The sequence below is a fragment of the Buteo buteo genome, chromosome 1, assembly GCF_964188355.1.
Source record: "Buteo buteo chromosome 1, bButBut1.hap1.1, whole genome shotgun sequence".
Classification (NCBI taxonomy): Eukaryota; Metazoa; Chordata; class Aves; order Accipitriformes; family Accipitridae; genus Buteo; species Buteo buteo.
Window position 1 is genome coordinate 60842180 of NC_134171.1, and position 19866 is coordinate 60862045.

Sequence of the window (19866 nt, forward strand, 5' to 3'; positions counted from 1 at the left end):
TTCATGATCCGGAGTAACAACAGGAAGGTCTGTCCTAGGATACTCTGGAAGTTCCAGAAGTTCATTCGTCTGTTGTCTAAGACCCTTCCTCTAGGACTACCTCCTGAGACACTTCTAATGAATGCTGTTCATCTCCATGAAATCTTGTTGCAGAGCCCAAGATCTCAAGTAACTTTTGTCTCAAACTCTAGCTGTTACCTAAAACCTACTTCTGCTGGAATATGTTTTTTACTTGACCCAGGTAGGTAGAACTGGCCTTTGAAATTCTGGGCATGTCAGGGAAAATTCTGTGCATCTTACAGGGCAAACACATCAAGGGCCACATCCTCCCAGTGTGCTTGGCCTGGGTACTCAGGGCACCTGATTAGTAGTCTCTAAATACTAATGAAGAAATTAATGTTAGTAACCCACTAACAATGCTGTCAACTTTTATCTCTGTGAGCAGACCACAATGCACACATCCCAAACTTAATTAAACTTTTTCTATTCTAGGAGTGTGTTTTGTAAGGATGACAGGTTTTGTGATCACAATATTAAAAGAGAAAAAAAAAGTTAAACCAAGGAATTCTAAGGTATTTTCTTGACTCTGGGATTGAATTGGTTTGTAATTGATCTCCAGCACTCCATCAAGTGCTGGAGTTCCTGTGGGTGTGCATGTGTTTCTGGGTGGAGCAGAGATTTCCTTTGTGCACAAAGTTTTTTGAGTTTTACTAATCTTGACAAAGAAAATAACAGGGCTGGGGGGGAAGGGGAAGGGAATGCCCAGGTCGGATATCAGTACTTGACAGGTAACTGTATATTCAGTCAGTAAAGCCCCACGTAAGGTAGGTAACTGCAACAATGCCCTTTCTACAGGGGACTAGGAGAAGCCAGAAAGAGCAATCGATTTGATCAAAGCAAAGGAAGAAATCAATATTGGAGAAATAGGGGATGCCATGCAGTAGTACTCAGCTTTTCCCATTGTCCTAAAAATGGGCTGCCTAGACAGTTGCTGCTGTAATTGCATTGAAGTGCCTGCGAATGGGCATCTTTGGGGAAAGATGGGAAAGGACTTGGTATGATTAGCTGAAATTTTCCTATTGCTGATTTTTTTTTTTCCCTCTGTTGCTGAGGTTCTTTTTAGAAAATAATACGCGTTCCCACAAAAATAACTGTGAGATCTTGAGACTTCATTGGAAAACCAAATGCTTCAAACTTCTTGGCACAAATCCAAGTGTATCAAAGACTAGAAACCAGAAGCTTGCTTTCTGGTAATTTTGCTTTTTAGTTTGGGATTTTAGATGCAAGCGCAGAATTTCTCACCAGAGAATATCCATTTTTTCCCTTTTCCAGCTGGCTCTGAAGAATCACGTTTGTGCTGGGAGAAGGGAATTCCAAGCAGATTGGTGGCCCTTTTCACAGAGTAAGCATTTTCCACAGGCGGGGTTATGCCAACCATTAAATGACTAACATGTAATTAGGAGGCTGGATACTTATAGTTGTCATGTCCCTGATGCCAAGGGAGTCCAGGACAGCTGTGGAGGAGTGAGCACCGAGGGAGATCAGGCTTGGCTGACCAAGCCGTTTATGTCTGTATTTGTTTTTGCGTTTGGCCTTTGTGTGTTGGCTACCTCAGGAGGCAAGTGACTTGGTGTCGCGGACAGTGCGGTGCCTCTTCCATGTGGGTTTTACAGTGAGCGTATGGTAGAAGGTGCTGCCGCTCGGGAGAGGGCCTGCTGTAGGGATACAAGTTGGACAGAAAGGGAGTGCTGGAAAAGGGAAATCTCACGCACTTCCTGTTCTGCTGTGGTGAAGAACAAGTCTTCTTGCCTCGGCCGGTTTATCTGCTCTGTCCATCTCTGCCTGGGGAACTCTTTGATGCGGAGCTGATCGGAAGGTTACAGTCTCCTTATCAACTCCATGCTTACCTCTGTTTGTTTTTATTCTGAAGTTCGCTCCCTCATTTTGCAATAACCCACAGGGTGCTGGGTGTTGCGCCAGCAGTGCCTCAATGAAGGATCTTCATTCAACACCTTTCCCTTCCCGTCACACCAATCAATGTGACTCCTGCATTTTCCAGCAGCATTCGCTACACGGTCCAGACTTTAGTCAAGCTTTGGTTGGCGGTCAGAAAGGCTACCAGACCTACCGGGACCTACCATGGGATCTTCAAAAGTAGGTGGCATGTTTTAACTCAGCAAGTCTGATTTGGAGTAATGGTGGTAAAGGGTACTGCCTATGGGACAGCTTTAGGACTTCAAGGACTTACATAGGTCCAGAAAAGAAATCTGTTTGTTCTCTTGCCTGATCTTGGACCTCACTGCTCTATCTCTGCCCCTTTCATCCTTATAAACCTAGGGTGCATCGTGGATCTGTCTGAAATGTGCAGCCTGAAAAGGGGCGATAGACAGAGGGAAAGCAAAACAGCAGGTTGCCGGCTGAAAGGGAGGTTTTGGAGGTTGTGGTCTGTATGAAAAGAGTAACATATGGCTGGAGTGAGAAATGCAGAGGGAAATCCTTCCCTAGCATGGCCAGGAGCACAAAGATTTGATTTCAATTTAGAAACATGATGTGATGGCTTAGGTTGGCATTTACCTCTCCTCCCTGTGATTGTCTTATCCTGTCCCCAGCAGGCTTTTATTGCAGTAATGCAGAATCCAGGAAGCTCTTTTGTGTAATAATCAAATGTTAATAACACGATTTTTGGAAGCCATGGCTTTTGGTCAGGTCTAGTTGCAATATTATTTCCCCCAAACCCTACAAAAGATTCCAGTTAAATCAGAGATGGCAGCACAACTACATAAGAAGAATGCTGTAGGTGTTCATCATTCCAGTTTTGACCCTAGTACTTTTAAGGAAGAGGTCGTGATTTCTAGGGCTTAATGACAAGGTGTTTTTAAGACAGTGCTGGAAAGTTCGGAGTATTTTTACAAAAATAAGTCTCCCAGCTGCAGCACTCTACTATGCTCTCTTGGGTCAGAGCAGGGATCTGGTCATAAAGGTACAGTGAGCCTCCTGGAATTTGTTGTTTCTGTTTAACGCTCTGGCTCCTGATTCATGTGGCAATAGGAGATGCTCAGTCTCCCTTGAGTTTGTTTTTTGCTGGTGCCTCAGCGACTGATGAAGTTTAAAAGTATGACCTCAGAAAAAACATCCGAAAGAATCTAATTTATTTTTTTTTTAACACCCAAATAATTTGGCTGGATGGCTGAATTTTTGTGTGTGATTGCTGAAGACTACAATATTAGTCTCCTCTCTGGCATTGCTTTGATTGCAAGATACTACTTATTTTTTCTATCCTCAGTATTTTTAAAAATTAGGGTTTTTTTAATAATTTCTGGACACACTGAAGTAGAAATGTAAAACTTATTATTTTAGTCAATACAGTGTTGACTTTTGCCAGGAGAAGACTAACTTCAGCTTTTGGTTCTGTGCTCCTTAGCATTACCCTGCTCAATACCCAAAGATCCTCTGCCCTGTTTAATATCCATACCTTAAAAGCTATGCTGCTCTAACTGTCAGGGGAGGAAGAAATCCCCATCAGTTGTGAATACGAGTTTGTGCGTGTTATGTAAAGAGAGAAAACTAAGTGAGAGTTCTCTACCTAGCAGAATTGAAAAGCCATTCCTTTTTCTAGTTAGATGTAAATCTAGTTGCCGTGTCTTGTTGATATCGACAGTGGTGTAAATAATTTTAATAACAGTGTGCTAGAGGGTAGTTAAACAACATCTGAGTCCAGTTTGGTTGCCTCCTAGTTAGGAAATTATTTAGTTGTTTAAATAGTTGTTTGGATTATTATAAAATCTAAAGTGCATTAGGGGAAATCTGTGCTCGATAATTAAATATATACACATTCGGGAAGGGATAGAGACTGCTTGGCCTTAATCAAAGACCCTGTGTAGCCTGTTAAATGTCCAGAGCTCTTCACTGGGCAGGGATGTAGATGTGAGCATGGAGCTGTAAGCCTTGCTTGTTGAGCTCATCATGCTGTCTCTTATAAGAGTGGTGCTTCAGTATTAGCTTTACCCACTTCCAAGATGTCTCTTTTCACAACATTTCAAGCTAAGTCGGAATGTGTGCTCCATAAAATCCTTCAGGAAGCAAAGGAAAACTGGGTGGAGTAGACCGCCTTGCTGGTCTTGTCCCTCTGTTGTGCTGTGCCCTGCAGTCTGGGAAGCAAATGCAGTGTCCTACCTGCAACTTCCTCGTGAAGATCTTGTGCCCTGGCAGGGTGAGGTACGGAGTAGCTGGTGTTGTGTATGAGAGTCTAAAAGTGAATATGTAGGTGGAAATGCAGTGCCACTTGCACCAATTTGTCATGCAGTAGGTGGGCAAAATGAACGTAAATTATAGACTGCTGAGGTGTAGCAGGAACACTCATGTCCCATCGGCATTAGTGGGAGTTAACCTTGATTATTGCAGGAGGCAGATGTGGTTCCTGCGTGGTTCCAAACAGAAACCTATTCTGCTCAGTTTGCCCCAGAGTAGATCCTGATTCTGGGAAACCCCAGTGAAATACTTTTGATTCTGATACACACCACACCTGATTTGCCTCATATGTGTTTCCCTGCCACATTCACTCAGTTTCTGACCATTTTAGACAGGAAAACCAGAATGAGAAAGGATCTCTTCCTGAGCCTTAAAATCTAGTAATCTTCATTGACTGAGCAAGCCCCAGTGTAAACCCAGCAGCTTTTCTGGCCTCTGCTGTTTTTATTAGAAGTGCTTCACTATATTAATTTTTCACAGACAGTTTTATGATTGGGCATTTTGGGTCAGCATAAGCTTTTAAAATCAAGTCATTCTGCTTCCATCACATACTCCTTCCATGTCTGTATTTCTGGTTACACAGAGATCTTAATTCTGAATGAAGTCGAGCCAACACAAAACATGGGACGGCTTAATTTGACATGCTTCTGATACAAGACAATCTGAAAACTTCATGTGGACTATGGACAGATTTGGTGATAACAGGGGGACATTTCATATCGAACTGAACATGGGAATTGTCTAGTTTCCCTGCCACTGGAGAAGTGCCTGGAGTTTCAGTCTCAGCTGAACCTCTTGTCTAAGGAACCTTCTCTAATTTCAGCAGCATTTCTCCCATGAAGAAATTTGTCCATCTCTGTTCAGTGAAAATATATTTTGCTAGATGACAGCATCCCATTGTTTATCTACCCAGCCTAGCAATTGTTTATTATATATAAAGTATAAAATACGGAAAAACTTGTTATTCAGCCAGAAATATAAGCTTCCAAACTCCAGGAAAAGCTAGGTACTTTGGGTCTGATTCTCAGTGGATATAAGCTGTCACAGATGCACACAAACTATCACAAAGGCAGAAGGGCTGGTCTGTTCTTTCAGACTTGCAGAACTCTTCAGGAGCGATGTAAGTATAGTTGTTCTACAGTGACATTTCACATACCAGTGAACAGATTTATCTCAGTAAACTTTAAAACACCATCACTGTCCTATTATGAGTATATTTATATATTACAATTATTGCTAAGGCCAATACAGTGGTTTTATCATTTTTTTTTCCTGAAAGCACTTTAGTAAGAGAGAAGTACCGCACGTATTTTAAAATTGTGGAGAAAATTTGTCTGTCTAAGCATGCCTCTCTTATAGGACTAAAACCAAAGGACATTTAATAGCCCGCAAGAGATCATCTCTAGGTGACTGTTTTGGGTTTGGCTGTTAGGCTGTCCTGTCAGCACCTTTCTTGAGCAGACACTTTCAGTGCGTGCATGCCAAAGCAGACCTTGTGCTCTTTTCCATGCTGCATGCTGACTTAGCTAGACACTGCCTCTGATATGAGGCTCACTGCAGGTAATGGAGAGGTTCCCACAGGTGTCAGAGCGTGCTTTCTGCCCTGGTGAGGAAGACCTTTGAGATTTTTCCTCTGAAGCAGGTGATTTGACTCGTAGAAGGCAGTTTTAATTCTGCTTCTTTGCAAGAAGTAAATCTAAATTCCAGTAGGTAAAAGACACTCTTACTTCCTTTGTAAACTAACAGTTTCAGGCTGCAGTGAGGCAAGTGCATGCAAGATTTATTCAATGCAATGTTTATGATATGTTTATTGAAAGGCAACCTTAAAAAAACAAGTTAGGATATTAGGTAAGGTTTTTAATTTTTCTTTGAGACTGACTTTTTTTCCCCCCCGAAACGCCTCTGTTACTAAAAGTCAACAGACATAATTAGCTGTGTCCTTCTTACGTCTGCCTTGTAAAATGCATAAGGGGAGGCATCCCTCTTGCTCTTGCTCACGCTACTGGTGTGAGCTCCTTGTTGAGGAAAAGGTTCCTGGGTGGCCTCTTTGTGCTCATGATGGGTCGGAACACAAGTACAGAATGCAGGGCTTCACCTGCTACCACTCAGGAAAGGTCTCAGCGGGTATTTCTAGGAAAATGCCAGCTGAATGCCAGTTGAAAAAGCCAAGACAGTGTTAGGAATTATTAGGTAACAAAGAGAGGACAACCAAGTAAAATTGTTATGTCAGTGTGGACAATTTTATATCAGTTTTTCTTGTTTCTCTTTGTCAGCAAATATTTCACTCCTCTTCCTAATCGGACAAATCTTAATCTGGGATTTGGCAGTCTTTTGCCAAGAGACAAAATCCAGTCCCTGATTGCAGTGTATTTAAGATTACTGCATGGGCATGGTCTCTAGGAAAGAGCAGAGTCTCTGGGCTAGAGGGGAGGATCACGTAGGCTGCAGGCAGAAGGGACCCTGACAGAAAGCCCACTGAGGGCAGTGGGAGGCTTCCAGCCGGTATTTGGTTCAGGCTTCAAATCTCCGTTTCTGCTCTGGAGGATTTCAGTGACCTTCTCAGCTGGAGTGTTTTTAATCCTGCTGTGCATTTCTAGGTTACGCTCCTTGTTCCCTCTCTGTTGAGCAGATAGTTCTGAAGGAGTCAGCAGGGACTACTTGACTCCTGATCTGAGAAAATAAATTCCCACCGTTGAACTTTTATCAGCTCTCTGCAGAGTATTCAAGCTCTGATGGGTCATCATGTGCATTGAAGCTGTTTCAGTTCTGGGGTAGTTAACTTCTCTTGTGTGTATTGAATCCCTCTAAGTACTGTCCAACTTTACACAATGGGACACGTTGTCAGATGAAATAATTCATCTTTGAGGAATGAACCTCAGGAAACAGAGCAAAGCAGCAATAAAGCTCAAAGTTAATGGGAATGAAAAAATATTAGCCCAGCAATCTTTGTGGTTTTGTCTCACAGATACCTTTGAAAACCTGGATTTGAAATCCTCCTGGTGTGCTCAGTCTGCACTTCTATTCCAATGGGGAAGCATCCAGATGGTACAGCCTAACCAAGGACATTCTGCTCAAAAATACCTGTTGTTTTTAAAACTAGTTTTTGTTTTTTTAAAACAAATTAGGAGTGGAAAGTAAACCTTAATAGTCATTTTGTCTTGTTATTTAAAAGGAAAGGGGAAAGTTTATTGAGAAAAAAGGAAGAAGAAAGAAGACATCCCAAATTTTGAAACAGCCCCCCCCCCCCCTTAAGTGACTTTCTAAGATGTATTTATCAAACAGCTTCTCATCTGAGGAAATTCAGTTTAGAAGCTGATGGTGAGTCCCCTCTGCACCTCTTTGAAACGATGGTCTCAAACAGGTTTCATGAATTAAGTGAAAGTCACGTGTGTGAGTAAAATTACATGTGTGAGTTAACTGTTGTGGACTGGGTTTCTGTTTGCTAAGTGGTAAAATGGAACTTGAAAGGGAAGAAATAAAGAATAAGAGTTAAAAAAAAATGTTATACTATGTAGAAAAGAAGGCTGAAAAGGTTTCAAATTATATAGTACTCGATATTTAACTGTGTCCCAGCCATGTTACTTCTGGTCTGAAACCGCTCTTTCACTGGTATGAGAGGCAGTAATTTCTTCACGTTCACCGACTGCGGTGTAGAGGTGGCATTCAGCCTTTCAAATGGGCTTCTCAAACCCAGCATTTTGGTTTGGGGCAATGCCAGGATCATTATAGCTGAAAGACCTTCTGAGTGTTTTTCCTTCCGTGCAGCTTAATCAAAACAACTGCTTTTCAAATGAGAGTATCCACAAGAATGAATGTGAGTAGTTGTGTCAAGTTAAATGTGGTTTTTTGTTTATTTTGTTGGTTTTTCTTGTAACTTAGTCTCAGTTTTGCAAAGCATGTAAGCCATGCAAAGGACTACTAGCTGGAGTAGTGAGGAAAAAAACCCAAACCAACAAACCCACATGACAAATTAAAGCTGAACTTGCCACTGACTTTATGGTTTCACCTACAAGCTACTATTTAGAAATATTCTTCTTAATGAGGTAGAGTCCTGACTATTTATACCTGCATATTTTAATTTCTCCAGTTAAAGTTTTAAGGCAACTTCCATACAGTAGTTTCAGAAATAACTTTGGAGCTGCTCATCTCCAAACTCTTAACAGGACCGTTTAATTTCCTTTTTTTTTTTTCTTTTTTTCTGCTGTGGATTCACAGATGTATTTTGAAGCAAGCCAGATGAGATGATAGATTAATTAATAGCCGTTTTAAAGGATAGCAGGAGTGAAGGAAATGCTAGCTAGGGGATCCAAGACAAGTCAGAACAGATATGAATGACAAATGAGTATTCCCATTTTCACTCAATCAAATGTCACGATATTTAGCCTGAGTCAGTTGTTTTCCAAGCAGAAGTATATAAGGCTGTAATCATAAGGCTTTACAATGAAATTAAAATGAAATATCAGAACCTGCTCTGATATTTAGATACAGTGCACAGTGTGCTTGTTCTCTCAAGCAGCTGCAGTGGTCGGTTGCAATTATTTTCAGCTTATTTTATTGTATTTAAACTTATAGCTCATGAGGGATGTGTTCTGGAAGTGAGCTATGTGTACTTTGTTATGAATGTGGGAACTTGCTGAGATGCCTCGTACCTTCAGGGGAGGATCCCTGCAGCCTGCTTTCCTGGGGGAGGCTGTACCTTAACCTGGAGGTGTACGTGTTTGCATGAGTGAGGTAGCTGGCTCTAGAGCGAAGGACTCCTTGCCAGAAACTATGGCTTCCTGTTCTGTGTTTTGTAATGGCTGATAACGTAATAGGAAATGGCTTTAAGGATCTTCAGATGTCTTTGAGTTTATAGCCAAAGGCAGAATTTGCTGTAAGTAACCTTTTTCAGGCAGTTTTTTGCCTAACCATACTACTGACCTACTGACTGTTGCCTTGCCTTGAGTTAATTTGGATTAGCACCTGTGTAATTATGAGCATGGCAGAGAGAAGAATCTGGCAAGGCTTCCCAGCTATGTTCCCTGGTCTGCTCACATGTCCTTGTCCTTCCCTGTCACTCCATCACTTCAGCAAATACTGCTTAAAGCAGTGCTTGCCTTTTACTTTTATATTTAGTCTGAGTAAAATAGGAAGCAGAGGCTGGCCCTCTGAAATCTCTTTATTTTTTTTGTCCAGCCCTGCTTTACAGGCTGAAATGGACTGAGAAGCTTGGATAATGTATAGATATGTACTATATAAAGCATGGGACGCTTTTTTGCCAATTTTATTGCACAAAGCAGTTTTGGGAGCAGAGGTGCCAGTGTATCTGTGGTAACTGATTTGTTTAAGCAATTGAAAGCTGCCTGCATTGCTGTATGAAAGTTCACCTAGCTGAAAATGAAGTTTTATTCTTGCAAATTTCCAGTCAGGGATCACGTAAGAAAGTACTTAGTGGGACTCCTATTTAATTTGATATAAGAAAAAAAAAATGCAAACCCTCAAACCCTGTCTGTGTTCCACGACTTCTAGCATATCCCAACATCTATTTCAAAATAATCTTGAGTCATGGTTTCATTTTCAAGGGTGTTGGGTGAGAAGTCAATTAATACTGCTGGGAAGAATCAGCTGATGTTGAGGAAGAAAACTTGAGCTTCATTTTGCGGAGGGGGGGGGAGGATTAAATAGAAAAGGATCTCTTCTTAATCTTCTCCCCTTGTTCTTATTTCCCCCCAGAATTCACCAGCCAGTCATCAAAATAAGACATCTTGAGCCCTGGAAAATTGCTCTAATTGTTATTGGAACAGCAGTGGCAGCAGCTATCACCATTGGTCTCCTAGTTTATTTTCTGGCATATGGTAAGTTTTATGTAACATATCACTGTTCCTATGTTTAGTGCATTTCGTTTGTGCTTGTTGTGCTACACAATGCTGGGAGTTTGCTTTGATTAGTCTGTCTAAAGCCCATTTGGGGAAAAAACACCGGCTTCTCTAGAGCTCTCTTTCGTTCCTCATTTAGCATCATTGCAGATCTCATAGGAACATTTCCTGCTGTGCAGGGTGGTTTAGGGCTGTGGTTTCTGTTGGCGTTTGCTTGCTTTCACTCCTTTCACATCTTCCTCATGATCTACTTCTGTGATGAGGTCAACACGCAAGCCTTCTGGTCTCCCTTATGCGAGTGACAAACAGAGCCTTCCACTTGTGCCTACCTGTGGTGTTTCTCTGTTCCCTTGCCCTCACCACCCGCAGCTGCCTGCCAAGGCTTGGCGTTGAGTGGGCGTACAGGCCAGGAAGGAACGTAGCTGACCAGCAGGATTGCGATCCCGCGTGAGCCCACAGTGCTGTTGGCTGCTCCCAAATGTAACTTTTGGGACAACTGGGCTTTTTGTGCACTACTTGGCTTAGAACTGAGTTCTTGCTCCTGGGCTCCTAGCTTTTGGAAGCTGTATTTGAATGGGTTGGATACAGTTGAAGGCTCATCCATTCCCTAGATGTCTGGGTATCAGTCAGCCCCAGGTGTTTCTCTAAAGTTCATTTGCCTTGGTGCTTTGAGTGTTGCCTGTTCCTCTTCTTTCCCCTACAGATCAGAAGCTGTTCTATTACAGCGGCAACATAAAAATCACCAACATCCGGTACAATAATGAATTGTCCAGACAGTCCTCAGGAAGGTTTAGAGACCTGAGCGAGAGGGTGGAGAGACTGGTAAGTTTGGACCATTGTGACTTTCTGTTATTAAGGACTGCGTGATAATACAGGAGTCATTAATATGAACAGCACACTCTTAGACCACAGGTGTCTGGTGTACCCTGAGCCCCCATGGTTAGCAGACCTGGGAAATGGATAGCATGAAAGTCATGATCATACCTGGCAGACCAGGCACTTGCCAGTCTGCTTGTTCCAGCATGTCACCTCTCTTTGTCCCTGAAGTGGATTAACAATAATCTCAGCTTCCTCCTATATCACTAATCTATGTGTGTTTTCTCTTTCCCTGCCCTAAGCCTGGCTTTGTGATTTATGGCCCAGTGTCTTTAAGGAAAGCATGCTTTTACGCCCTCTCCTTGGGTGTAAAGGGATGGAGAGGGATGGAGAACTCTACCTGTCAGGATGTTTCTGTGTGTTGAGAAAAAAAATACACAAGCCCTTTTTCTGCGCCTCTGGTACGTTTTGTTGGGAAACCCTCCTACAAATAGCAGAGGCTGCTGAGTGGCTCTCAGTCATACAGTAGCTATGGAAATAAATAGACACATTGCAATTTCCTTTCTTGTTTTCTCTTTGAGACACTTCCCCACAGATGATAATTACAGAGTTCAGCTCTTTACAGCAATAAGCATGTGATTGTGCTTGTATCTTTTTGTGTTTCATTCATCAGAGTCCGATGTGTATCTCTTACCTCCTGTTTAGCAACCTTGCACAGATACTCAGTTAATAGGACAATCAATGCTGTGGTCCCCACTATCATTTAATTTAGGGCCATGCCACTTGTCCACAGCAAATTGTGAGCTGTGGTGAACATTGTTCTGGAGAAGTAGGGTGCTATATAGGGATTCAGCAGTACTAATGTCTCTTCCCAGCTCTACTGCTGAAAGCCTCGGAAATCTTAGTCAAGTTGTCCTCTTTTCTGTATTTGTTTCCTTTCTGCCCTCTTTGCCTACAAGGGACTGTACCGTATTTCCCAAGATCTGCTCCTGGTGTATGTCTGTATGTATAGATTCTTACATAAGCTGCATTTACTTAGGTGCTGCCACTTTACAACTATTACCTAATAATTGCAGGCTTTTAACCTTGTGATATAGGACCTTGGAGAGGGAACATTCTCCCTGACCAAGAAGACATTGTGTATTGCTGAGACAGGAGGAAGGCAAGGGCTGGGGAGAAGTCTGAGGATTAACTCTTCATTGAGTAAAGTTGCATCCCTTTCTCTCAGTCCATTCCCTCTTCATTTTTTTAAAAATGTGGCTCCTTTGGCAAAGAAATACTTATTTTAGCTAAGAAGTTCTTTCAAACAGAGTCCAATGCAGTCAGATTTCCTCTGAATGTGGCTATTAATTTAGATGCTTGAATGGAAGCCAGTGCTTTAGAAATCCTGTCTCCTCTATGGGTGTTGAGCACTTCTGACAGTAGTGACAGTAAATACCAGTGCTGGCTGAGCAGTGAGAACCATTATTTCAGAGCACGTTAATTGTAACTGATAAGTAACACCATAAACATACAGAGAACTGTGTTGCCTTTCCTTCATTCCTGTGACTTTTCTTAAGAGCTGTCTTTAATTCAGCCATTAACTTCTACCTCCCTCTCTCAAATTTGGTGAGTTCTTTGCTGTAATTTTAGGTCAGCTGATATAAATGGTACGGTTTTATGTCTTTAGCTCCAGGTGTTCCATCTAACAAGGTTGTATGAGATTGAGAATTGTCCATAAGCTTATTTAAATTGACTCCATACACTGATGAATAACAGTATGTTCCTTGTAAGTCTGATTCTCTACAAGCAAAACTCAGCTTGTGGTGATAAAAATCAAAGCAATCTTTCCAAAGTCAGAAATATCCTCTTGACTTCTTGACAGCTCAGAACATCCACACTTCTATATTCATGGTTTTCATGCCACCTCTTTAACAGAGGACTTGAGTTTTTTATCACATTTTCTGATTTGTCTGGGTTTACCAAAATCCTTTGCAGTCTTTCTCCAGCTGGTGTCAAGGTTTTGGGTGTCCAATCCTTCCCATCCTCATAGTAGTAACGATACCTTACGCTCAAGTTGTGTAACAGTGAGTCAATGCAGATAAATGCAATGTCTTTCACAATACTTGGTGCAAAGTGAACAGAAGTGAATCATCTCTGATAATCAGAAGCATTCAAATTACCTGAGTTAGTGCAACTCCCTGCCAAGTGCTCCCTTCTCTGATCCCTCCCTGATGAAGCCTCCTTTGTTTGTCCCCAGAACAACCCTGAAAGGAGCTCTTTTGAGAGTTGATATTTCATCAGAAAAAATGTTTTTCCTCCCATAGGGAAGTCATCCCAAGCCTTCCTTGGGACTGGCAGCAAACGTTCTGATGTTTTCTTTTGTTTCGAGAGTTCAGTAGTAACACCCATTGTGTGAACGACATTCCTGACTCTCTTATCTCATTGAAAGTGGGAGGGAATGCAACGAGATCATGCCAGAGAGCTGATGAAGCTGGTGCACTAGTCAACATCTCAGGGCTGACTGGAAAGTCTGGAAAATGTCTTGTGGGGTGGAGCTGGGGGGACTGAGGAACAGATGATGAAATGTCTTTGTTCCTTGCCTGGCTTCCTGTAAGTGGTTGTGAGGGTTCCCTTTGTGTTCTCTTGAAAACCAGACCAGACTGAATGCCACTGCGGAAAGAGATGTTCCAGCTCACCAGAGCCTCCTCATTTTTCTAGCTGGACCAGTCATCCTTCCCTTGCCAAGCTAAAATGCACTGTGCCAGACCATTCCCTCTTGCACTGGATAAAAAGGGCACAGTCACAGCCTTCATGGCTCCTTCCCCAAGGAGCCTCTATTTTATAGTGGGTTCACTTAATGCTTGGCTGATATCCACAACTTTTACCCACTGGTTTTCTCCAACTCCTGCACCAGAACTGGATTTTTTTTTTCTTCTCCCACAAAATGTATTCATTCTTTTGGATTTCCCAAGAATGCCTTGGAGGCCCTAACTGCCCTCTTACTAACAGCATCCCAGGGGAGATTTCCAAGGCCCTGCTCTAAGCTTTGCTTCTTCAGCCCATCTGGCACCCCAAAGTGTGGAGGGAGCTGAGACAGCCAGCTCAAGATAGACCTGGGTGATGGGATGATCCCAGTTGCCTGCTCTGTGTGCAGGGAGGAGGGTGGAGGGGCTTTGCGTCCAGTGTGGAAAGTCATCTTTGACCCCAAGGTAAGGAGGTGTGCACTCAGAAGAGCTCGAAATTAGTGCCTCATCAAGCCCATCTTAATGAGAATTGTCTTGGCTGAAGGCTGGCCAAGTGTCTAGTTGTGAGAGAGCAGTGGATACCAAGCAGCCACAGCAGGTTACCCCTTCAGTACCTGGCTGGTTGCTAAATAGAAATGGACACCAGCCTTTACCCTGCCCACCAGTGACTTGCAAATGTACCTGTCTGTTCTTTTTACCACTACAATAACTTTCTGATACTTTCTCCTAGATGTTGTGGACTTTCCCCTCTTCAAGGACAACCTATGCCACCTTTCTCCTTACGCTAGTATCTCCCTGTCTCCTTCTCCTCTGGCCAGAGCTGTTCCCAGCCCTGCTGTCAGGCTGCTTCTCCCTCTCCTAGTCCATGTGTCTTTGTGGACTCTTGCATTAGACACTGTACCCTCCCCTGCTTCTGGGGCTATGCCCTGTCTATTATCCCCTACTCCTTCCTGCTCCCATGTGATGGTAAGCCAGGCTGTGGTTTGGGTGGATGGATGCTTCTCAGGTATGAGTATAGCATGGCTCCCTCCTTGGCTAATTGGGTGGCTGGGGGAGAGGCAAGGTGTTTGTTTCCTCTCCGTGAGTGCCTCGAGCTACGGAATGGACTGGCATGGATTTGCCCTGTCGTCTCATCATCCGCAAGGCACCTGGGCTCTTCCCCTATCCTTCCACCGTCTGAAACCAACACAGAACTGGATCTGGGCAGAGTGGTTGGGGATTGTATTAAGAGGATACCTGGGTAATTCCCCGGGGAAACTACTGCCTATCCCAATATTTCTATTGAAGTAATGGAATTTCATCAAGTGATTCTTGCCTCAGGACTCAGTGTTGTGTGTCAGGACATCTCTCTTAGACATCTTGCTTCAGTGACTTCAAGTGATAAGAGAATCTTCTGTGCCTTAAGTGCAGACATTGGGGAAAGTTTTTAATGAATACAGCTGTTGAAGTTTGTCCTGCCTGATAGAATTGAATTAGTGTGGGTTTAATTTAGAAATAGTGTCTCTATTGGGTATGGCAGAGACACTTGTGATACCACAGGAAAGTGCTGCAGAATAGTTCTGATAACTGTGCCTGTTCTTGGTTGGTTTAAGGACTCAACTGATGAGTCCCTGTACTGGAGCTGGTAAGGAAGGAGGCAGTTTTCTTCCCTGGCAGACGATGATTTTAGAGGTTGTTAACACATTTCTCTCACTATGAGGAGAGAGAAGCAGAGGGGCAGGCAGGTGCTGTGCATCTCCTCCCCCCCCGCCCCCCATTCTTTGTGCTGCTAAGGTGAGTGAGGATCCCAAGGACTGTCAAGCGCAGCATTTGGTACTCAGTAGTTCTCTGCAGCTCTGCACCATCCCTGCCACTTTGTGGCTCACAACTGGGGCTTGTTAGCTGAATCCAATGCCTCTGTTTAGCAGCCTCCTGGGCCACCACTGCAAAGGACACCAGTGGGTTGCAATGGGAGCTCACTTTGTCCTCTGCATCCTCAGTGGTGCAGATTCTCAGCTGTTTCAGCACAATTCAATTACAACCAAAGCACCCCAGTTTCCCAGCCCCCAGGCACTGATGTCTCCTCTCTGCAGACAGGGAACTGAGTTGGAGAGAGTTGAAAGGCCAAATCCATAAAGCCACTTCAGCACCTGAGAAGAGATCCCCAGAGATAGGAAAGAATTTTTCAAGTGCCTATGGGTGGATAATCAGGAAAGGACCCACTAAGTTCCTTTGGCACACTCAGATTTTATTCACTCTCATCAGGGTACTTGAGTTGCTTTGTGTTTGTTCTCTCTTAATTCCCATGTAGACACTTATGCTTCTGTGGAAAGCAGAGCTTTAACACCTGATAACCTTGTTTGGTGGGTGGGTTAGCCTTCAACAGAATGCTTGTAACAGACAGACACACTACTTTCTACCCAGTGAATAAGCTTGCAGCCATCCTGGTATTAGGAAGTACCTTGTATCATTTAAGTTGTGAATAGCTTACTGTACATCTGCAGGGCCAAAGCCTGAAGTGCTGGCTAAAGTTTCCATCTGAGCAGAACTCAAAGGAAGCCTAGCTGAAAAGACAACCAGCAGCAGTGAGTGCGTAGATGAGACTGCTGTTTTATGACATGTGGCCTTTTTAGGGTCAGACGTGACTCAAGTCTTCCTGAGGAGCAGAAGTGTACATGTGTGTATTTGGAAGAGAGAGGGAGGTGAAATACAAATTACTTCAGAGCCAAGAGCTATCTGCAAAGCTGGCTGAATCTGTACACAAGGTGTGTTTGTCACATCTTCCATGTCGGTGTTAAGGTAAAGCTCAGAAGCATGTGGCTTGCTCCATCAGTGCCTTATGGTCCTTGGGTCAGGAGGTTAATTCAGTAGGAGCAGATCTCCAAGGCAGAAGTTTTTTGTAACACTCCTAAAGACTATTTGCTCTGGGAGACCAGACTGTGAGGACCAATTTAGAGGTGATAACTGAACATGCCCCAAGAAAAGGGAGTGTGCTGAAGTTTAAGGGAGTCTAACATGACTCTCTTTTTTACAGCAAGTTGAAAAGTGCAAGTATTTACAAGTATCATGGAGCTTCATTTGCTGTATATGTGCTGTTCGCTCCCCCTCCTCCCCAAAACACTTCTTTTCACCTCTCAGCCCCTGAAAGAAAAGAAAATTGAAGGTAAATTGGACAGATCACAGAAAGATAAATTATGGTAGCTGCAGCAGCCAAATTTTTCCAAGGACTTTTCCAAGACTTGCAGCACCTGGACCAAACTGAGTAAGGATGTTCCTGGTTGTAGTAAGTTTCAAAAGAGATTTGGTAGTGTTTTCAGATATGGATCCCAAAATTTAAACACTAAGTCCTTATTTAAACCCAAGCAGTCCTAGGCTCTGTATGGTCTCCCTCAAGTACTTGCTTATTACTGATATAAGGTGAAAGGAACGGAACGTTTATTGAAAGTTTTTCTTGTTCTTCACTGAAGGTAATTTTATTTAAAAGCGCATCTATAGTACAAAAGCCAGAAAAATGAATCTTTTTAAAGGCTTTTTTATAATACTCTCCTTTTTTTCTTGTTCTGCAAAATAATGTTGTAAAATGCACAAAAAAAGTCTTTTATCTATGCAAAAAAGATCTTTAAGATTAAGGAGCATTTTGAGAAAAAAATATGCTAAAATAAATCTAGGGCATTTGACAACTTCTGCTTTAAAAGCTTTATTTTAAGCGAATGATTCTTGCAAATAGGAAATACTGTCCTTGCACTACCATGGTACAATAAGGGTGCCCTCTATGGGTGACTGGGGCTAGAAACAGAGCAGAAAGCATCTTTCCACAGTAATTCAGCCAACTGGGAAACATGGCAATGTAACAGTGGCCAAGATGACAGTGTGGCGACTTGTTTGTTTAGCTCTAGAATTAGAGGTTGACAGCATACTTGACTGTCCGTGTGTATGTATACAGGTGTGGCCTTAAAGATACAGGTGAAATGCTGTACACCGAGAGAGGAAGTAACTCACAGGAAGCACTTGCATCTCATTTGTGATGCTTTTTTCAGAAATTCCTACTGAAATCAAAAGAAGAAAAAGACCACTGGCCTAGGCATAAATGGCATTGATTTAAAAACTGAGATGCTTTCTTGCTTTAACTTTTGTTTCCAGGTTTTCCTGTTTCCACAGGTCACAGTAGAACAGGAAACTAGAAAAATATTGAGGGAAAAGTACAAAGTACTTTTTAATGCTAGCATGAGTTGATGCAGTGTAGTGCATAAATCTGTAGCTTAGTGTTTTTCCTCACCTGTAAGATCTCAAACTGTCAGCATGCTCTACCTAAACAGCATGAATTTCCAGGATGAAATGGTCAGTTATCAACAATGAGCCCAATATCCAACTTTTTTCTAACTTAAATTCATTGATCCTTCAACTTCATTGATTCTTTGACTTATTAATACAATGTAATTTTCTCAAGTAATAGGCATACAGGCTGAGGTTTTTTTCTCATTTTTTCCTTGGTTCATCAAGGCAGAAGGTCTAATAAACATGTACAAAGCCAGGAAAATCATAAGAAGACACCCCCTACCCCTCCACCCCCCCAACAAGTAACTCTAATTCAGATCCAGTGTGTGGCAAGAAAAGCTATAAAATGTGCACAAGGAAAATGGATGTGAACCTGAGCTGGAAAAAGGAATTCAAAATGGAATAAAGGGCACTTATCAATAGTGTGTGTGATTAAAGGTAGAATCTTATCTTAATTATAGACCCACAATCCAGAATTACTGCATTGTTTACAGGTAATTAAATCAATGAAGTGATTTAAGATGTGAACTGGTGTCACCGAGATAAAAATCTGGCCGGTCAAGAGAGTGGTTGTTTAGAACATGGTGTCAAAAGCGAGAATCCAAATTCAGTCCTGAACTTGCTCGGTTGATGGTATTTGGACACTTGTAACCTGAATACATCACCATTGATCTTCCTTAGATTTCATAAAACTATTCTTTTCCTAAGAGCTATTCACTCCTGTATTTCAGCTCCTTACGTCTAAGTGTTGCTTAAAAAAAACAGAGGGTGCAGAGTAATTTTCCTAGGAAAATCATATTTTTTGGGAAAAAAACCCCAAACCAAAACACACAAAAGCCCTTCTCTGGATATTGACCCAGATGGCGTTCTCTCCAAAGTTGATTTTCTCTCAAAAAGTTGGAAAATCTCCTTCCTAAGTGGACAAAATTTCAATGGCAGTGTGAAAGTTTTAGGAAGGTAATTATGGACAATTGAAAGCAGGGAGTAGGAATGGGAATACTTAGGTGACCTTAATTCCAGCTATAATGAAACTCTTATGCCATTACATGCCTTTAAGATTGGTTGCACGAGGCATAAGCATGGTACTTTAAATCCTGACATTATCCCATGTATTAGTCCTCTTAATTTCTTTTATCCAAAAGCCCTATCTTTTTAGGAACCAATGTACAAGGTCAGTTATTTCTCTTTTGCCTCCAAGAACCATCCGGCTGAGCTCCTTATTTTAGTGCAAAGTTGGATAGTGCTTACTCACCTTCCAGCTTTAGCAGTCCAGTTAGTTTAAATTCTGTGAAGAATTTGTGATACCATTTGCATATGTATAGGATCACACTGCTCTTGCCTGCCATGACACATGCTTTCTTTGTGTACGTATGGTTTCTGATGGGAAGGTTTCTGATTTTCTGCTTTGCTGGAGGGCCCAGGATCATTACACTTGCTCTCCTTCAGGCCCATTTTCTTTGCCTCAGGAAAGCACTGTGGCTGTAGGGCTGTCGCTGCTGTGAGTAGTTGCTATCTCTGATTCTAAGGGGAGTGTGATGTCCACAGCCCGGTTTGGAATAGTGCCGGGTTCATTTTTTGCTGTCCCTGTCTGTCTTTCTCCTCCCTCCCTCTCTCCCTCTAATCTCTGGTAGGGTTCCGAACTAACCCCTCAGCTGAAACCGGGGCATGAGATATATCAGGTTGTCTCAGCAGATTGAGCTGTAAATTGGATGCAAATTCGCTAGCAAGTTGGGTGCTAAGGTACAGAACTAACACAACTGATTAGTAGTAACTCATACTGTATGATTGCCACAAAACTGAACCAGGTGGTATGGTCCAATTAATATTTATAGTCAAAAAGCTTTAAAAATCACTAATAATAGGCTTTACATCCTAAAGAGCTAGTGAGGCAAGAGGAAGAACGCAGTACAAGGATAGCTGTTGGAGGACTACACTGGCAACAGGCAAAAGAGCACCAGTACTGAGCA

At 42.5% G+C, this 19866-nt stretch overlaps 1 protein-coding gene across 1 annotated transcript in view; it reads left to right on the top strand.

Annotated features, from left to right (window-relative positions):
* Window positions 1-1499: 1499 nt before the first annotated feature.
* The window catches only part of LOC142033489 (transmembrane protease serine 11E-like), a 47665-nt gene continuing 29298 nt past the window's right edge, over window positions 1500-19866 (top strand). The window contains exons 1-4 of the mRNA XM_075033381.1: window positions 1500-1660; window positions 1961-2154; window positions 9961-10082; window positions 10807-10925. Of these exons, the coding sequence (XP_074889482.1) occupies window positions 1991-2154; window positions 9961-10082; window positions 10807-10925 (405 nt within the window). The 5' untranslated portion in view covers window positions 1500-1660; window positions 1961-1990. The remainder of the gene's footprint in view (window positions 1661-1960; window positions 2155-9960; window positions 10083-10806; window positions 10926-19866) is intronic.